This window comes from Lytechinus pictus, chromosome 3 (genome assembly GCF_037042905.1).
Source record: "Lytechinus pictus isolate F3 Inbred chromosome 3, Lp3.0, whole genome shotgun sequence".
Classification (NCBI taxonomy): domain Eukaryota; kingdom Metazoa; phylum Echinodermata; class Echinoidea; order Temnopleuroida; family Toxopneustidae; genus Lytechinus; species Lytechinus pictus.
In genome coordinates, this window is record NC_087247.1 from 13061709 (window position 1) to 13080322 (window position 18614).

General features: G+C 33.6%; 1 protein-coding gene across 1 annotated transcript in view; it reads left to right on the forward strand.

Moving 5' to 3' along the window:
• LOC129255868 (plexin-A4-like) overlaps nucleotides 1–14264 on the forward strand; it is a 66305-nt gene extending 52041 nt beyond the window's left edge. Inside the window, exons 28-38 of the mRNA XM_064096411.1 lie at nucleotides 1583–1729; nucleotides 2133–2286; nucleotides 2540–2649; nucleotides 3125–3230; nucleotides 4520–4608; nucleotides 4895–4984; nucleotides 5686–5849; nucleotides 7092–7239; nucleotides 7561–7701; nucleotides 8323–8400; nucleotides 9276–14264. Coding sequence (XP_063952481.1) covers nucleotides 1583–1729; nucleotides 2133–2286; nucleotides 2540–2649; nucleotides 3125–3230; nucleotides 4520–4608; nucleotides 4895–4984; nucleotides 5686–5849; nucleotides 7092–7239; nucleotides 7561–7701; nucleotides 8323–8400; nucleotides 9276–9302 — 1254 coding nt within the window. The 3' untranslated portion in view covers nucleotides 9303–14264. The remainder of the gene's footprint in view (nucleotides 1–1582; nucleotides 1730–2132; nucleotides 2287–2539; nucleotides 2650–3124; nucleotides 3231–4519; nucleotides 4609–4894; nucleotides 4985–5685; nucleotides 5850–7091; nucleotides 7240–7560; nucleotides 7702–8322; nucleotides 8401–9275) is intronic.
• Nucleotides 14265–18614: the final 4350 nt, after the last annotated feature.

Below are 18614 nucleotides of genomic sequence, written 5' to 3' on the forward strand. Positions count from 1 at the left end.
TGGGTGTAGATGCAAGCTGTGAGGCTTGTTTATATGAGTGTTGGTTTTATGGTGCTTGCGAGGGTTTTGTTTGAGTGTGTGGGTGTAGGTCAAGCTGTTGGGCTCGTTCATATGAGTGTGGGTTTTGTGGGTGCTTGTGGGGCGATTATGTGAGTATGTGTGCACATCGGTGCATTTTGTAAGGCTTGTTAAATATGAGTGTGGGTTTGTGGGTGCTTGCAAGGGTTTTATTTGAATGTGTGGGTGTAGGTACAAGCTGTGAGGATTGGCATTAATTTGTTGCTGATTTTGTGGTGATTGTTTGAGTGTGTGGGTGTAGGTGCGATCTGTGATGCTTGTTTATTTGAGGGTTGTTTTTGTTTGTGTTTGCGAGGGTTTTGGTTGATTGTGTGGGTGTAGATGCAAGCATTGAGGCTACTTATGAGTGTGGGTTTGTGGGTGATTGTGAGGTGATTTTGTAAACATGTGGGTGTAGGTACAAGCTGAGAGGCTTGTTTATATGAGTGGGTTTTGTGGGTGCTTGCTAGTGTATTGTTTGAGTATGTGGGTGTAGGTGCATGCTGTAAGGCTTATTAGTGTGGATTTGCGGGTGATTGTGAAGTGACTGTTTGGGTGTGTTTGTTTGTGTGTAGCTACAAGCTGTCATGATTGTTATTTGACTATGTTTCTGGGTGATTGAGGCTACTTATGTGTATGGGTTTGTGGGTGCTTGCGAGGGTTTTGTTTGAGTGTGTGGGTGTAGGTCAAGCTGTTGTGCTTATTTATATGAGTGTGGGTTTGTGGGTGCTTGCGGGGTGATGCTTGCAAGGGTTTTGTTTGAATGTGTAGGTGCAAGCATTCAGGCTACTTATGAATGTGGGTATGTGGATGCTTGCAAGGGGATTGTTTGAATGTGTACAAGCTGTGAGGATTGATATTAGTATAGGTTTGTGTTACATATGAAGTAATTTTAAGTATGTAAGGCTTATTATGAGTGTGGGTTTGTGGGTGATTGTGAGATGATTGTTTAGCATATGAGTTTGTATTGCATGTGGTAATTTATTGAGTGTGTGTTTGTGTTGCATTTGAGCTGACTGTTTGAGTGTGTGGGTATAAGTGCAAGCTGTATGGCTTAGGGTGTGTGTATGTGTGTGTTTGTTGCATGTGAGGTGATTGTATGACTATGTGGGTGTAGGTGCAAGCTGTGAGGTTTGTAATGAGTGTACTTGTATTGCATTTGAAGCGATTGTTTGAGGGGATGGATATCGGTGCAAGCTATGAGGCCTGTTCATACATGACTGTGGATGGGTGCAAGCTGTGGAGCTTGGTACGAGTGTGTGCTTTTGGGGAGTGTGTAGGGATAGCATGAGTGTGTTTGGGTGTAGTTTGTGGTGTTAGTGGTGCTTGCTGAGAGTGTTTGTATGTGGATTTGTGTGCAGTTAATCATGTCCAAAATATATGTAAACTCACACAGTGGAAGGTGGATAATGATTCTATTTCATACTCATTCAGTCAAAATTGTACTGTAAATCCACACCCTTGTTACATACATGTAACAAGGTTTTTCATATGATTTCTATTTTCTTCTGTATTTTCATTCTAGAAAAATGTTGCTAAGGAACTGTACCTGTTGTACCAGTCGATCAAGATCCAAGTAGAGAAAGGGCCCATTGACATCATCACTGGGCAGTCATATTTCTCACTCAACTTTGACCGTCTCCTTGAAGAAGACGTTCCGTTTGAAGAAATGGTAATTTATATTTTCTTCGATTGATGAACTCTTTATGTGTTGGGAAGTGTTGGAGTGAGAAAGGAGGATCCAGGGAGCATTATGTCGCATTTATAAAGCTCAATAGTCCATGTTTTATTATTATTATTTACAGAATTATTTATTATTAAAAATGATATTTAACATAATCATTTCAGTAGTATAAGACTAACACAGACAACTTTCAACGGTTGGGGATGATAGATTAAATAATTTTTAAGCTTCAACAAACCTGAATGATTATTTGTATTAGACTGTATTGTAAAATATCCAATCATTGTGATATGTGAACTGTTAGTTACACTATATCATAGGTGTTTTTTCGGATTTTAGTTTTTTCTCCCACAAAGATTTAACAAAGATTTTGTTATGTATTTTAACCCAGACACTGTCTGTTCTTGGAGCCAATGGGGAGCATGAGTACTATGTGAAGGTCTTGAGCACAGACTGCATCACTCAAACCAAACAGAAGATACTGGATGCAGCTTACAGAAGACAACACTTTGTCAAGCAGAGTAGAGCCCATGAATTGGATCTAAGTGAGTTTAAAGTCAATTTTAAACAATCATTTTTTTTATTTGGATCAGTGAATTGCCATATTTTGGAAGATGTAGTAACTTGGGGGTTGATAAGTTGCAATAGAGATTACTGTTGTAGATATATATTTTCAGTTTGTAATTTTAAGTATCTCAAACCGGAATTATAAAAAGATTTTGTTAATGATTAGAAATCAATACTAAAAATTAAAAAGGATGGAGTTGGTAACATTTTTCTTTTTTTTGTTTGCCTCAGTGTGGTACCATCCTGGTGGAGAACAGAGAATCTTACGAGATCAGGATGAATACAACACACCCAGAGATAGATCCGTGATCGTTCAAGTCAATACGCTCCAGAGTGTTGGGGTAAGCGCATCCAAGGGAAATCAGCATTTGCAATTTTTCTGTATTTTTGTTATGAGCAGGTAGAGATTTATGAGCGACATAACACCATCAAGAATGTAGATAATAGGGAATCTGCATGCTGATGTGCTGATGCTGCAATGTTAAATAACGCTCATTCACTGCATTTTGGATGAATTCAGTTCGCACCGCATTTATAATTTTTTATTTTGTTATGGTGTGTAAAAAAGATTGAAACACTATCAAATGCAAGTTCTTTCAAAAAGAAGGAAGACAAAGGACGTGCTCCCTTATCATGCTGCATTTCTCAGCTTATGATTCCAGAATAGATCATGGTTGATTGTAGCCTTGCGATACATGTGTAGAAAAAATTCAGAGTTGTATTCGTTGACGTCTTACAAATTTTCCTACTTTAAATTCATACTGCTGACCCATTCTAATCAACAAATTGCATTTGACTTTATTCTTATGGACACAGGTGACCAGTGATTGTCGGATGGCACTGATCAATAAGGTTGCCAACCTTGAAGAAGACAAAGGAAACTATACACCAGTATCACCTGGATCAAAGTCATTTTACATTTGTGAGTAGCAATTTTTAAAAAAAATGTATAATCATTCAAATTGTATTCTTCCAAGCTGTGGGAAAAAACAAGGGAGCCATGCAGTGTACTGCTCAGGAACCCCTTAAACTTTGAAGAAGTACTATACCCAATAGTATTCACGGTCTACCCGTGAGCAATGTGCTTAGTCAGGTGCTCCGTAAAGCTGTTCTTCAGTTATGTATGACTTTTGGCATGACTGAAGCATTTTATAAGGTGCTAAATCAGTTACACTTGGGATACAGCACAAGAAAGGGTCACCATTCATACGTAAAGTCGTTCAAAATTTACAAACAGCTTTATTAAAGACTGGAGCCTCGGGATATTTGGTGTCCTTGTGCATTTATCATTTTTGGTTCAGATTGTAGTTTAGGGCTAAAGTTTTGGATAGTTAAATATATGTATCAGGATTATCATACATGTATATTAGTGTCGATAAAGACATGTCAGTGAGATATTCGAAAGAGAATAGCAACCAAATGAAAAGTACTGATTTCATTCAAAATTTTCCAAACTTATTTATATTTATGAACCTGTTGATTTATATATTTGTCTTCTCATTTGTAAACTTCATTTTCCTTTGTAAACATTTGTATTTGTAATGCAACAGTGAAAGGTCAATTACCTGTAAGGGAATAATAAAGTTTGAATTTATTCAATTCATTAATTCTTCATCTTGTGCCACTAGGTCACAGATTATAATGAAAATATGTCCATTTATGTAGTGCTGTTACTATGTGCATACACTCAACTGCGCTTTGATGCGTGGTATATTATTACCCTGGCTGTAGCTGAGCCGCCATATTGGCGCTAAAGCGTCAAGGAATAGATCCCAATGGGCACCCATTTACCTCACCTGGGTCAAGTGCAGCATAATGTAGGTAAATTTCTTGCTGAAGGAAAACACGCCATGGCTGGGATTCGAACTCACGTCCTTCTGATTGAAAGACGAGTGTCACAACGACTAGACCACAACGCCCCCAGATTTCTGAAGATGTATGGCTTGTTAAGAATTGGGGATGTAGTGGAAACCGTTAAGCCACATATTGCCAGCATTGGCCTTGGTCCGAGTCACGTGTTCAAAATCTACTGGAGAGGGTTTTCTACAGCATTTTTGTGTCTGGACTACGTTACTGTTGAGAATGAGTGCTTATTTAAAACTACTATTTTTTTCTGTCATATCGTACATTGATAGTATTAATTCTTGAGTGGTCTTGTCATCAGCCTGTCTCTCTTTCTTTTATTTCTTTACATAACTTTGATATTTTTAGATGATCATAAAGAGAACAGTGATGTGAGGAACAGAGACTACACCAGAGTACAGACCCAGTTAGAAACAGGTTTCCAAATCGCTCATCTGGTAAATATTCTCGTCAAGAATTAGTTTGAAATTTTACCCATTCTGAGCTTGTTTTCATGATTTCTCCATTATTCTCGATATCTTAACAGCATAATCCTATGGGAATTGTTATTTCTCCTGTTTATGAGCAAATTCAGTCATGTTTCCAAGTTACATGAGTTTGGAGGTCTGATTGTGCAATAAGAAATATTTTCAGGAAGTGTCTTTTTTTTATTCCCCTATATTTTTATAGAAGTAATACTTGTATATGATGTATGTTTATTTATTATTATTTTTTTTAATATAGATCCCAGAAGATCAGTTACAGGCCAATGGTAATCCATCCAGGACCAAACTCGACAAGGAGTTCTCTGCACCTCATTTGCTTGTGACAAAGGTTTGAATCTTTATTGCAACTCTTCTTCAAGTGTGATGCATATATAAATAATGAGATGAAATGCATTGAATAATTCTTGAAGATCATTATATAAATAATGAGATGAAATGCATAGAATAATTCTTGAAAATTATTGTATAAATAATGAGATGAAATGCATAGAATAATTCTTGAATATTATTATATAAATAATGAGATAAAATGCATAGAATAATTCTTGAATATTAGTATATAAATAATGAGATGAAATGCATTGAATGATTCTTGAAGATCATTATATAAAGAATGAGATGAAATGCATAAAATAATTCTTGAATATTATTATATAAATAATGAGATGAAAGGCATTGAATGATTCTTGAAGAATTGGAAATAACAATTTACCTGGTTGAAACCTTCAGCCTGGACTGTTTCATGTTGGGTTGAGAGAAGGAACTTTTCTGTGCAAAACAGCTCATACGAGCTTAATATTCATGTGCACTGATCCATACTGTGAAGAATTACAGGACATTGGCTTCCAAAAAACAGAGGAAATCTTATCTTAGAATTGCAGGAGCTTGTGCGACACAGAACAGAGATCTTAACAATCAAAACATGCTTTGCATGATAGTATCACATTAGCTAGAAATTGTCCACATGTAATCTTTTGTAGATATGTCGATGATTGAATAATCATGTTCCAATTTTTGTTCAAATAATAGAAAACTATTGAGCCATTCCTGAACGAGTTCTTGAAAACGTTATTTGAGGACCCAGCACAAACGCCAGTTACCATTAGGAATCTCTTTGCTTTCTATGATAAAATGGCTTCTACGTACTGCACTGATAACCCTCAAGACTATTCAGAAGCCTGGAAGAGTAACAGGTGAGGTGTTCAAAACTTCTTATCCAAGAAGATTAACCTCAATGTTTGATCATGAATGCGTTTGGGCGCAATTGAATACCTGATTGAATTTTTGGATGAGGTCGAAGGTCACATGGGTCATTATTTGAAAATTTTGAAAGTTTTCTGATTCAGAATTAGGCCGAGCGCTGTTGACAATTAACCCAGTTCTTTTCTCCCAAATCTTTAGCCTCTCTAAAGCATGAAAATAGTTCCACTACCTTTTTCATTACCTCAATTCATGGTCATGATTACAACTTTCCCAACACATGAGTACTAGTATTTTCACAACTTTCCAAGCACTGAATTGCTACTATTTAATTTATTTAGCATTATTACAGTAAGCTAGTGATATTAATCATTTGTGATGAAATTGTACAGTTGCTTATAATTATCTGAAATTAAGAATTCAGTTTCTTCCGATTGTTCCCTGCATCCCTTGAACAGTAAACGCTACTCAACCCACAAAACGTTCAAGTGTGCTTGATTTTCAATGCATATTATGTGAGTTTTTATTTTGCCATTTATGGAATGTATTTGATTTCTCCACAAACCAGTGTATGAGTAATGTTTAGGAAATATTGGATGGCCTTGAGTGGGATGCAAAGAAATATTGTTCGAGCTGAAGAACAATATTGGATGAGTCGGAGACGAATCCAATATTGTTCTTCAGCGAGTAACAATATTTCTACGCATCCCACGAAAATTGGTCATCCAATATTATTATTATTATTTAGATACCCCCAAAAAGTGAAACAAAGTAATGAAGTTTTAAAAAAAATTGTTTTAGTAACCAGCATTTATGGCAACCCTGTAAATCATGAACATGGCGCCTGAGTATTGTCATTTTTTAAAAAGAAATCTCTGTAATGAGCTGAGGTAAAGAAAGATGCGCTAGCGTATTATAGTGCAAGCTTATTTGAATTCAATGAATTGACGCTCCTTTACCACACCTGACAACTAATACGCAATGCAATTTCACTGTGACGTAACAATAGCATCATGCGCACAATCATTTATTAACCAGTGATTATCTTGTGGGCGGGGCAAAATATTCATTTCGTCCAATATTTTCGATATTGGATGGTTTTCATAGGCATGCTCGTTAAAAATCAGTTTTAATATTTTGTCTCTTTGAAACAACCTCGTCAGACGTCAAAACATATCTGCGCCTCTAAAAACCCTACATCTAAATAATAATTGGTAATATTGTTTGTATTATAGCCTTCCTCAGCATTACTGGGTTACTACTCTGACTCATCCTGGATACATCTTTGACATGCGTCAATCAAGATCTGCCGATCAAAGTGTTTCGGTCTTGGCTAACATGCTAGACAATGCATGTAAGAAGATCATACCAGAAAAGAACCAGGTAAGACATATATTTGTTTAATTAATTTTTGTCCACTATTAGTTAAGAATTTAAAAAAATACTTCTTGCTCATTGTGATATTATGAGTCCTTTTAATTCTTATTTATTTTCTTATGATATCTGATATGTAGACTCGGTTTAATGATAATGACTTTTCTATCATCTGTGGTCAATAAAACATATAGAGCGACAGTTGTGTGTATACTTGCCATATTTCTGTAGTAAAAAAGAATGAAGGAGAGAACATGTTCATGATAATGTGATTAATTTTTTTTCATTTCGTAATTATTATCTTTCTGTTTGTCATGATCTCTCATCCAGGACTCCTCCCTGAACCGAGTACTGTTTGTTAAGGATCTACCAAAGTACATCAAAACTATCAGTGATTACTATGCGAGCCTGGCTGCCCTTCCTGTACCTACATCATCCGAGATGCAGGGTGAATACAGAAGACTTGGAGAGGTACGTCTTTGTGACATTCTAGGGCCTTTATTCAGTTCAATTCTTTGATCATGTCTGACCTTTTACTTGAGTGAGATATTCGGTTGGGTCCAAGGCAGGAGGTACTTTTTGCTCAGCCATGTACTCAGGATTCAAGAACAGAGTAGATGTATTGTCAAATGCCTATCGTGACAAAGAAGTCTTTGTCGAAAATAGGTGAATCAAAACAGCACTTTAACCCTTGATTTTTGACAAATGGTCCTTTTACAATTTTTTATCATCTTGGAAACTAGGATGAAACTGCTGTTCCGGGTTCACCAATTTTTCACAAAGATTTCTTAGTTGTTCTTTTTCCTTTGATGATACATTGACTCTCTTCTTGCATTCTCCATACATCTCTGAGCAAAAACCCTTAATATCGATTGCTAATTACAAATGCAGAATTTTTGGGATTTTAAATATGTACCTTTCCAATTCGATCTTTATACAATCAAGAGCAGTATAAGACTCTTTTTGTTTAATTTGTGTAACTTTACAATAGAAATGAAAATAATTTTTTTTTTCACTTCCTATATCTGGGGAGAGGGTGGGTGTTATTTTGCTCAGGAGATATCTAAAATTGTTTTATCATTTTATCTTCAGGAATTCTCTGGGCTTTTCAGCCGTGTTGGAACCCTGAAGTTGCTCTACGACTTCACACATAACGATGCTGGTGGTTTAGTGAGTGATGAATTTTTTTTAAATGAGTAGTAATCACATTTTTTTGTTGATCAGCAATTCTTTAAACAAACTGATTCCTACAACTTATATTTCTAAATATGTCTTTTTATGGTATCTGTGTTTGTTATTTGGAAGAAGTAGCATAGTGCTCTGCTAATAAAACATGCCAAATTTTGTTAATTGGTATTATGTGAGTGGAAGAAAATATACCTTATTGCTGCAATGTCTTATATGACTAGATCTGAAATGTTTTTTGCTCTTACAGCTCTGAAATTTTAGGGCAGACTTTCTTTGTCATGTACTTTCTCTGACTTTTAATATCACAATCAGCACAAAATAAGCTTTCCCTCTAAATTTTTTCTCAGCCTTAATATTTTGTTCAATGAAAATCATATCTTATTATGTTATGGATTTCAATGATTATCGTAGATTATTGTCAAATGTATTTTGTTATTTTGTTTCAATTTACGTTTATATATGTACATGTATTTGTCAAAATATTGTCAAAGAATTTGCAGCTATGCAAAAGTAGATTTGTATGTGAGAGTTTATATTTGTAATAAATACCCAGTTCAAAATTAGTTTTCTATCCATGAATCCAAGAAATTTTCTGTTAACCAGATACATTAAGGCAAATTTTTTAATGTCTCTTGATAGGTTTTCCTAGTCGTTGTTTGTTTTGTTTTTAATATGTCATTACATTATTTTTTTCCGATTTAATTCAGTATTTAAAGATTCCCAGATATTTGAAGAAAGTTTCCTTTTATCACATTAAATTTCTCTATGATGTTCAAATTTTTCTTTGAAATAAAAACACCATATATATGCTGTTTATGATGCCATTGTTAAGATTTTCCTTCTATCTCCTTTCACAGCTTGATTCAATTACAGAACTTTTGTGAGCCGGACCAAATGCAGCTTCCTTCCAGTTATCAGCTGCCGTTGTTCATTGTTTGTATATTAAAGAAAGAATAGTAACACCTCTGCTGTTAATCGCAAATATTTCTTCTTTATGCAGTATTTAATTCTGCCCAACTTTGGCAAAAGGAAGCAAGTGACACATCAGTCAAATTTGAGTTATTGTTGTTTCTGGAACGCCATCTGTCTGTTGCACGTTCAGGTAAAAGTTGGGGAAGAAATTATCGTTCTATGGAAAGATATTGAAGAAAATATGTTGTTAAATTGCATTGATGCCTATGTAAATGACGAACACACATTGCTCATTTAAAACAAATGGTACTTTAGTAACCTGTTTCCTTTTGCCAAAGTACGGCAGTATTGTCCTTGGGGTGTTTCACTAGGAGTTAACTGTGACCTAGGGACATGCTTCAAAACAAACGGGCATATGCTATTTAACGCATAATCCGATTGATGGATGCGCAATATAGGGCGTCCCGTGCGCATTATCTGACCAATGATGCGATGTGTTATATTCTGCATGCAACTGAAATTTAAGTGTGACTCCAAGTCATACTTACTTGTGAAACACCTCCCCGGTCTTATGAATAAGCTTAATCCACTCAAATTCATGCTCATCCTCCACACCCTGAGGAGTATTCCATCCAAAGAAGGGCCGTGATTGGCTGGGATGTATGGAATTTGATTAATCGTCTCAACAGCAACACCTGCATCTGTTTTGCATGAAAGGAAAGTTTAATTTGGACTTTTTTTAATGATACAACTTAAAGAGACATGGACAGAAAGTTTGTTGGCCTAATGATCTCATGTTTGAATAAAGAGAGAAACATATATATTTTCACTCCTAAAAATGGCATAGCAAGATATTTGATGATCAAGTTTAAGCAATTTGTTAATTATGGCCATATGTTAAAAAAAACTCAGGCTTGTCGAAGCTTTAACCATATTTAAATTTAAAGATAATATGACAATTTTTCAAATATATTGAAATAATGAATTTATTGTTTATTATGCATTTGTCTCTTTATGCATTGCTATAAAATGATTTATACTGAAATGCTTGAAAATGACTATGTTTATATGTCATATGATATCTTAAATTCTTTCTAATTTTGATTATTTTCTGCCATTATTTCATTTTATATTTCAGTCAATTAAGACTATGTTCCTATGTATTACAATTTCTTCTTTTTTCTTATTTTAACTTTTGTACTTTTATACTATTGTTGTTTGATGCTTTACCAGATATCTTAGTTATAAGTTGAGTTCACAGCTCAATAACATAAATTTTAAAGCTTCCATGATGATTCTGTTTGATAAACTCCAATCTTCCAGTACTAAATTTTGATATTTAATATAAAGTTGTTATAAACATCAATATTTCATTAATGTTCATTGCCAACATTTCTTTTTCTTTGGTACTTAATACTAGTACTGTAGTCTTGACATGCTATACTGTATACGTAGAAGGCCACAGCTGCTTCGTATTTTTTCTATAAATATATAATGCATATATGTCCATTTTTTCACATGTGCATATTCCTAGGAAGTATGAAATTATCATTTAAATTTTTAATTGTGATTAATTGTGATTAATTTGTGTAAACAAATTGATATTTTGAAATCATGTTAAATTGTGACACCGACATTAAAACCTTGATTATAACAAATGTGTTCCTTATGGCTCTAGTCAATGAATGGTATGTTGACCTATCAAGGAGTTCAATCTATATTGTATCATGAACTGTCATACAATCACACTCTCAAACAACTCAATATTTTTTACTTTTCATGTCATTGTGTGTGTATTGGGGATTTTAATCATGATTGTATTTTCTTTTAGTGCTTTTATGCAGTTTTTCATGTCTTAACAAGTTACATATATTGAGATCTATGAATTGATTGTAGATGTTTGTTTTGGGATGGATGGGTTTACATTTTATACAAATGGGAGCACCTTATCTATGGCATCAAACCCTGGTATACGTTAAGACATCTCCAGTTCAAAGGCTTCATGTAATCAGACCAGAGATTGACAATGACTTTGTTTAACCTGGATATTATATATCATGTATTTGTGTCCTTTATTCTTGTTAGATATGTAACGTTTTAATTTCTATACAAGTGTTGCCAAATTACCCTCACAAAGTCATAAACTCGTTTGATTTCAATTTGATTATTGTCGATACATGCATATTCAAAACATCCCACACAAACCTGTGATATTCTTTTGAGAATGATAGTTTGTTCAAATCTATTACCTACTCAAAATTGTACCTTTTATCTATCACATTTGTTTGTACAAGTCATTACCTTTTCATATGCACACCACTCAAACAGATACAGATTGGTAATGGGCAGTACCTAATGGTCTCCTACAGTTAGCAGCATTTTGTTGATAGATTATTCTGTCAAACAAGTGGTTAATGAATAAATAAAAGAACAAAAGGTAATAACATTAAAAATTAGGGCAATATCATAGCTATGTATATTAGGCAGATGTATATGTACTAATTCAGTGTCTGTTGAATGATACTACTTGAGAAAATTAATCTGCTTAATATGGAATTCTCTGATTCCCATAGACTTTGTTCACGAACCATTTTTTATAAGAAAGCTGGATGCCAGTTATAGAGCCTACCACTGAGGATCTCATCTGCACCCATTCCTATCATGTGTAATTCCTCAAGAGTTATCAGTAATGTGCTTCAAAAACAGAAACTATTTTTGATTTGCTTCCAGAAGTGAATTTCAAGCAAGGATCTTTGCAAAGTGTTCTTGAGTGAAGACTCAGGATGAATGCCATATATATGAAATTGACTCATCAGCAAGCTTCAATATAGTTTACATATAGGAAAAGTAAATTATGCTTTGCTGGCTTTTCATACTTCACCGACATGATAGATTTTGGGCTGTCCACCAGTTTGAATAGATGTTCATTATCTAAGAAAATATTTTGATTAGATATTTTGTCTGCTGTTTCATTACAGCCTCAAATAATATTTATGCAATTTAATATGAGTTCAATCTATATTGTATCATGAACTGTCATACAATCACACTCTCAAACAACTCAATATTTTTTACTTTTCATGTCATTGTGTGTGTATTGGGGATTTTAATCATGATTGTATTTTCTTTTAGTGCTCTTATGCAGTTTTTCATGTCTTAACAAGTTACATATATTGAGATCTATGAATTGATTGTAGATGTTTGTTTTGGGATGGATGGGTTTACATTTTATACAAATGGGAGCACCTTATCTATGGCATCAAACCCTGGTATACGTTAAGACATCTCCAGTTCAAAGGCTTCATGTAATCAGACCAGAGATTGACAATGACTTTGTTTAACCTGGATATTATATATCATGTATTTGTGTCCTTTATTCTTGTTAGATATGTAACGTTTTAATTTCTATACAAGTGTTGCCAAATTACCCTCACAAAGTCATAAACTCGTTTGATTTCAATTTGATTATTGTCGATACATGCATATTCAAAACATCCCACACAAACCTGTGATATTCTTTTGAGAATGATAGTTTGTTCAAATCTATTACCTACTCAAAATTGTACCTTTTATCTATCACATTTGTTTGTACAAGTCATTACCTTTTCATATGCACACCACTCAAACAGATACAGATTGGTAATGGGCAGTACCTAATGGTCTCCTACAGTTAGCAGCATTTTGTTGATAGATTATTCTGTCAAACAAGTGGTTAATGAATAAATAAAAGAACAAAAGGTAATAACATTAAAAATTAGGGCAATATCATAGCTATGTATATTAGGCAGATGTATATGTACTAATTCAGTGTCTGTTGAATGATACTACTTGAGAAAATTAATCTGCTTAATATGGAATTCTCTGATTCCCATAGACTTTGTTCACGAACCATTTTTTATAAGAAAGCTGGATGCCAGTTATAGAGCCTACCACTGAGGATCTCATCTGCACCCATTCCTATCATGTGTAATTCCTCAAGAGTTATCAGTAATGTGCTTCAAAAACAGAAACTATTTTTGATTTGCTTCCAGAAGTGAATTTCAAGCAAGGATCTTTGCAAAGTGTTCTTGAGTGAAGACTCAGGATGAATGCCATATATATGAAATTGACTCATCAGCAAGCTTCAATATAGTTTACATATAGGAAAAGTAAATTATGCTTTGCTGGCTTTTCATACTTCACCGACATGATAGATTTTGGGCTGTCCACCAGTTTGAATAGATGTTCATTATCTAAGAAAATATTTTGATTAGATATTTTGTCTGCTGTTTCATTACAGCCTCAAATAATATTTATGCAATTTAATATAACACATTATTGGCTCAAAATGCAATGCATTTGTAAATGTAAGATCATGTGTAAAAAAAGAATTATAAAGTGTGTTTTTTGCAAAGTGGACAAATGAACATTAAATCAATGTAAACATGCATGTGTGAGGGATCTTGATTATTGTATTTGTATTGTTATCAAGAGTGTAATGATTTTTTTTATGACAGCATTATCTAGCTTTCATACTTTTAAGCAATAGAATTAAAACAAATATCATGGTTGTATTATAGACCAGGATTAAAATTCATTGAATCTCGGGATTTGTTTTACTCTTCTAGTCATAAATGCACATTGTTTTGCCTGACATTGACTTGCTGATGAATACATTTCTATTATTTTGATAATTTCTTAATAGTTTGAATGCATATGGGACAGATATGTTGATCATTACTTGTAAAGTATTTTTCAAAACATGATAATATATTAATATGTAATATTTGGTTGATCCAAAAATATGCATTACTCAGATTTGTACAAGCTAAATAATCTTCCATGCAATTATTTATCTGTTTTTTTTTATTGTGAGTAATTTTTATCATTGACGCATTTTTTAAGAAGGTTGATTCTCTAAACTTTACAATTGAATAAATGCTACTCCTAATCGCATATTATTCTTTGTATGTGAACTATTATGTACTTGTATGAATGAGGTGTTCATACTGTGGATTTGTAACAAACTAACACAGTCTGTGACAAATAAAATTACATACAATTTATACAAATCTTTACTTTTTAAGAAGAAATTCCATCTGAATGAATCTCACCCATTCCTTCCTAATAGCATCAACTGAATGATTGCATCCAAACGGTCAAAAATTATCAAAAATATCAAAATTACCCCACTTAATAATTTAAATCCAATGATCATCATTCGATTGATTCCATCCAACATATTCCTTGTTCCAAATTATTCCATATGAATGAATCAATCCAATGATCATCATTCGATTGATTCTATCCAAATATTCCTTGCCAAATGATTCTAGCTGAGTAAATTTAATCCGATGGTCTTCCTACAATTGGTTACTTCCACATTATTACTATTCTATGGGTTATTTTATGTAAATGATCAAAATACAATTATCATTATTCCATCGATTTCATCCAAGATGTTTGAATTTAATATTTTTTTTTAAATTTCATCTGAATGATTTCATTTGAATCCATTGATCATCATTCGATTAATTGTCTTCAAATGTATTCTATCATTCTATTCCTAATAACATCAACCGAATGTGTGCATCCAGACGATCCAATCAAAATGATTTCACTAAATGAATTCAAACCAGCGATCATCATTTGAATGATTCCATCCAATATACTCCTTGCCATAATGATTCTAGCTGAATGAATTTAATCCAATGATCATCATTCAATTTGTTACCTTGAAATTATTACTATACAAATTATTTTATGTAAATGATTAATTGAATTCTCACTTTTCCATAGATCTCATCCAAGATATTTCAATCAAATGATTTTTTTTTTGAATGATTTCATTTGAATCCATTGATCATCATTCGATTGATTCCACTCAAATTTATTCTATCAAAGGGCTTCCTATGATTTTGTAAATGATTGGATGTAAAATTAATGATTCCATCCAACTATTCCGTCTAATTGATTTCTGTCCAAAGTAATTTCCATAACCATGTACCATAAAATTATTCCATCAACTTGATTCCAACCAAATGATTTAATCTAAACTATTCAATCCAAATGATTACATACAAATTATTCTATCCACATTAATTCACCCAAATATTTCCATCCAAAAGTTTTCTTTTCAGTTGTTTATAAATGAACCCCTATACTTGATGATTTCCATCCTAATGAATTGGTTGAAATAATTCCACCCAAATACCATCCAAAAATTACTGACCTTCATTCACCATGTGTCAATCGGGTCGATAATGTATCAGTGGTACCATGCGTGAATGTGTGTGAGGGTGTGCGTTGTTTTCAATAATATGAATGTGAATTTTCAATATATATTAACGGTACATCATGCTAACCAAAATATTTACTATACGTCCTTCATAACAGTCCGCATATGTTTATATATTTTCATAAGACATGAAATAAATGAAATATGTTTATATAAACCCCTCAAAAAAAGTTAGGAAATCTGTGTTTGGCCATTAATTTCTCCCAACTCCCAGTTTTACACAATGCATTTTTTACATCATTCAAAAGATCATTTAATTTTCTTTAAAATGATACCATGCTTGTTATGATCATGCCATTACGAAAAGAGCAGGATTCAAGTGTTGAATGATGTCTGAATTGAAAAGCTGCAAAACGAACAGAAATAGTTTTCATGATTCCTTTGTCTGTGTCAATAGAGATAAAAATCTATTCAAATCAAGCCCCTGCTTCTGTGGTGATGGTTCTGTGAGATACCATTGTTGGAGTCGTGCTTTGAAATACCCATGCATGTTTGTTTGTTTGTTTGTTATGTGTTTACTTGTGCAGAGGTGTGTTTGATTACATGTTAATGTTGATGTTAAGGTGCATGAAAATAATTAGAAGAAACCGCTGAGAAACCCACTCATCACCACGGAAAAAAGAACAGTGACTTTAAATATAACCGTCTCTCAAAACTCACTTATTTCGGCAGATGTGTAGTGATTAACTTGTTTTTTCTTTTTTTTTCTGTTTTTATTATAATAAATTGAAATAAATCACAAAATTTACACATGATTATTAGGTGATTGCAAGTGTAAAGATTAAATTATTGGATGAGCCTGCGCCTTTGAATGATTTTAACAGATAAATGGCGCAATATAAATGCTGTGGATCATCATCATTTTGCAACTTGAAATTTGACCATGCCCCACATTTCAAGGCACTGCACCTCCATGTGAACCAACCATAATCACATCATGTAGGGTATCATTTTAAAGAACATTAAATGAACTATACATTTATATTAATTACACATTGATATTTACTAAAACCGATGAGGAATTATCGATCAAATTCAAAATAAACCGCTGAGAAACTCACTCATCACCACGGAAAAAAGAACAGTGACTTTCAATATTGTGTCATTTTGCAACTTTTGAATTTTTATCTTGCCCCACATTTCAAGGCACTGCACCTCCATGTGAACCATAATCACATCATGTAAGGTATCATTTTAAAGAAAATTATTCATTAATATTAATTACACATTGATATCTACTAAAACCGAGGAGGGAATATCGATCAAAGTCAGATTATCAAACTTTTTTTGAGGAGTTTATTTTCAAAAGACATCCGTTATAAATATCTGGCAAAACGTAATTGACTTCGATTACTTTAAAGCTAGTCATAATCAGGACTCACTAATATATAGTAACCTATTTTATGTATATGTATTTGGTAATGTCCTCGCATGATGAATAGCCCCTTTTTCTCTCATTTTACTTCCATGTCTTCAGATACTTGAAGAAGGCCCAATGGCTGTAAGCTGTAATAACATCCGATGGAACCCAGACCAGCCTAGGCTACGTCTACAGCTTTCATGCTTTATTAGCCTACACACACACACACACACCCTCATATATATATATATATATATTCATTTTTCGTAATCAACACACAAAACAAACATTTTATAAAAGTCAAATATTCAAAGAATTTTCAGTCAAATATAAAAATGCAATAATAAACATAATATTCAAGAGTAGAAAATCAGGGCCAGTATTGTAAGTAATTGGACAAGAACGAATCTGACTAATCTAAGGAAAAACGAAGTAACAAAATATATCATAATTATCATTATTTTACATACATATAAGTACATACAAGCACACGTACATACATACATAGCTACTACATACACTTTAAGAGAATGAGTAAATATTTACCCAATATTGTGTAGATAGGGAACATGCATGTTTGCTTTGTACCCTTTTTCCCCAAAGTGGGCAAAATGCATGTTTTAAGGGCAAATTTCAACACAACATTGCGTAACATTTACAAAGTTAGTTCATTTTACCCAGCAAACATGCATGTTCCCATTCCACCCATTGGGTAAACTTTTTGTAGAGTGTACCAGTAGCCTGCTAAAAAGAGCAGAAAGCGTTTCGCAAAAAAGATTCCTACTTATTTTAATCTTTTCCTATTTACGATGACTCTTCACACCTTTACGAGTTCGGTAAACTTTTTGGAAACAGAGTGTCAATTTGCATTTTGTCTATCATTCTCATATCCTATGCCCACTATGTCCTTATAACTCTACAAACATCGTGAAAAGAATAAACTAACTCGTTAACCCATTCTTGTCTGAACAGTGACATTTATTTCTTAATAACAGTGTATAGAATTATTGTTAAATTGCTTTCAATTCTTGCACGCAATTCCATGACCTTTAGTCAAAGAGCAATACGCCAATTCATGTATTTATTGTCGCAAAAAGGGAGGGTATATTTCAGGGCACTGTTTCCTCATTTGCAACACAGGTATCATTCACATTTCTGTATTCAGTCGAGCCAGCGATGCCTACGCCTGAATAAGGTAAGGAACATTCGGGTGTCATTACATCATTGTACTTATTTTACTGTAAAATTAATTTTGATCTTGTGATGTGGAAGCAAAAGTCCATTGGTGGGCAAAGTTCTCGAACAGTTGAATGTAGATTGCTTTGCACACCAAACAGAGACCTTAATCAATAACTCCGCAAAAACAAAACGTGGATTTCGAGGGTCCTATAAATTAATGCTAGAACCCATCTTTTGATTTATAGGGATTGGTGCTTGTAGAATTTCACAAGGGTACTATTTTGCCCAGAAAAACTTGACAAGCAAAATAGAATATAAAGTAAAAAGAAGGTTTTCGCTCCGGAATGGAAGAGAACTATGTCACGAAAAAAATTACAAGCAACCCCCTCCCCCCCCCCCCCAAAAAAAAGGAAAAAGTCTTCGCAATTGATTATGGTCAACATGTCCCATTACAAACATTCATTATGG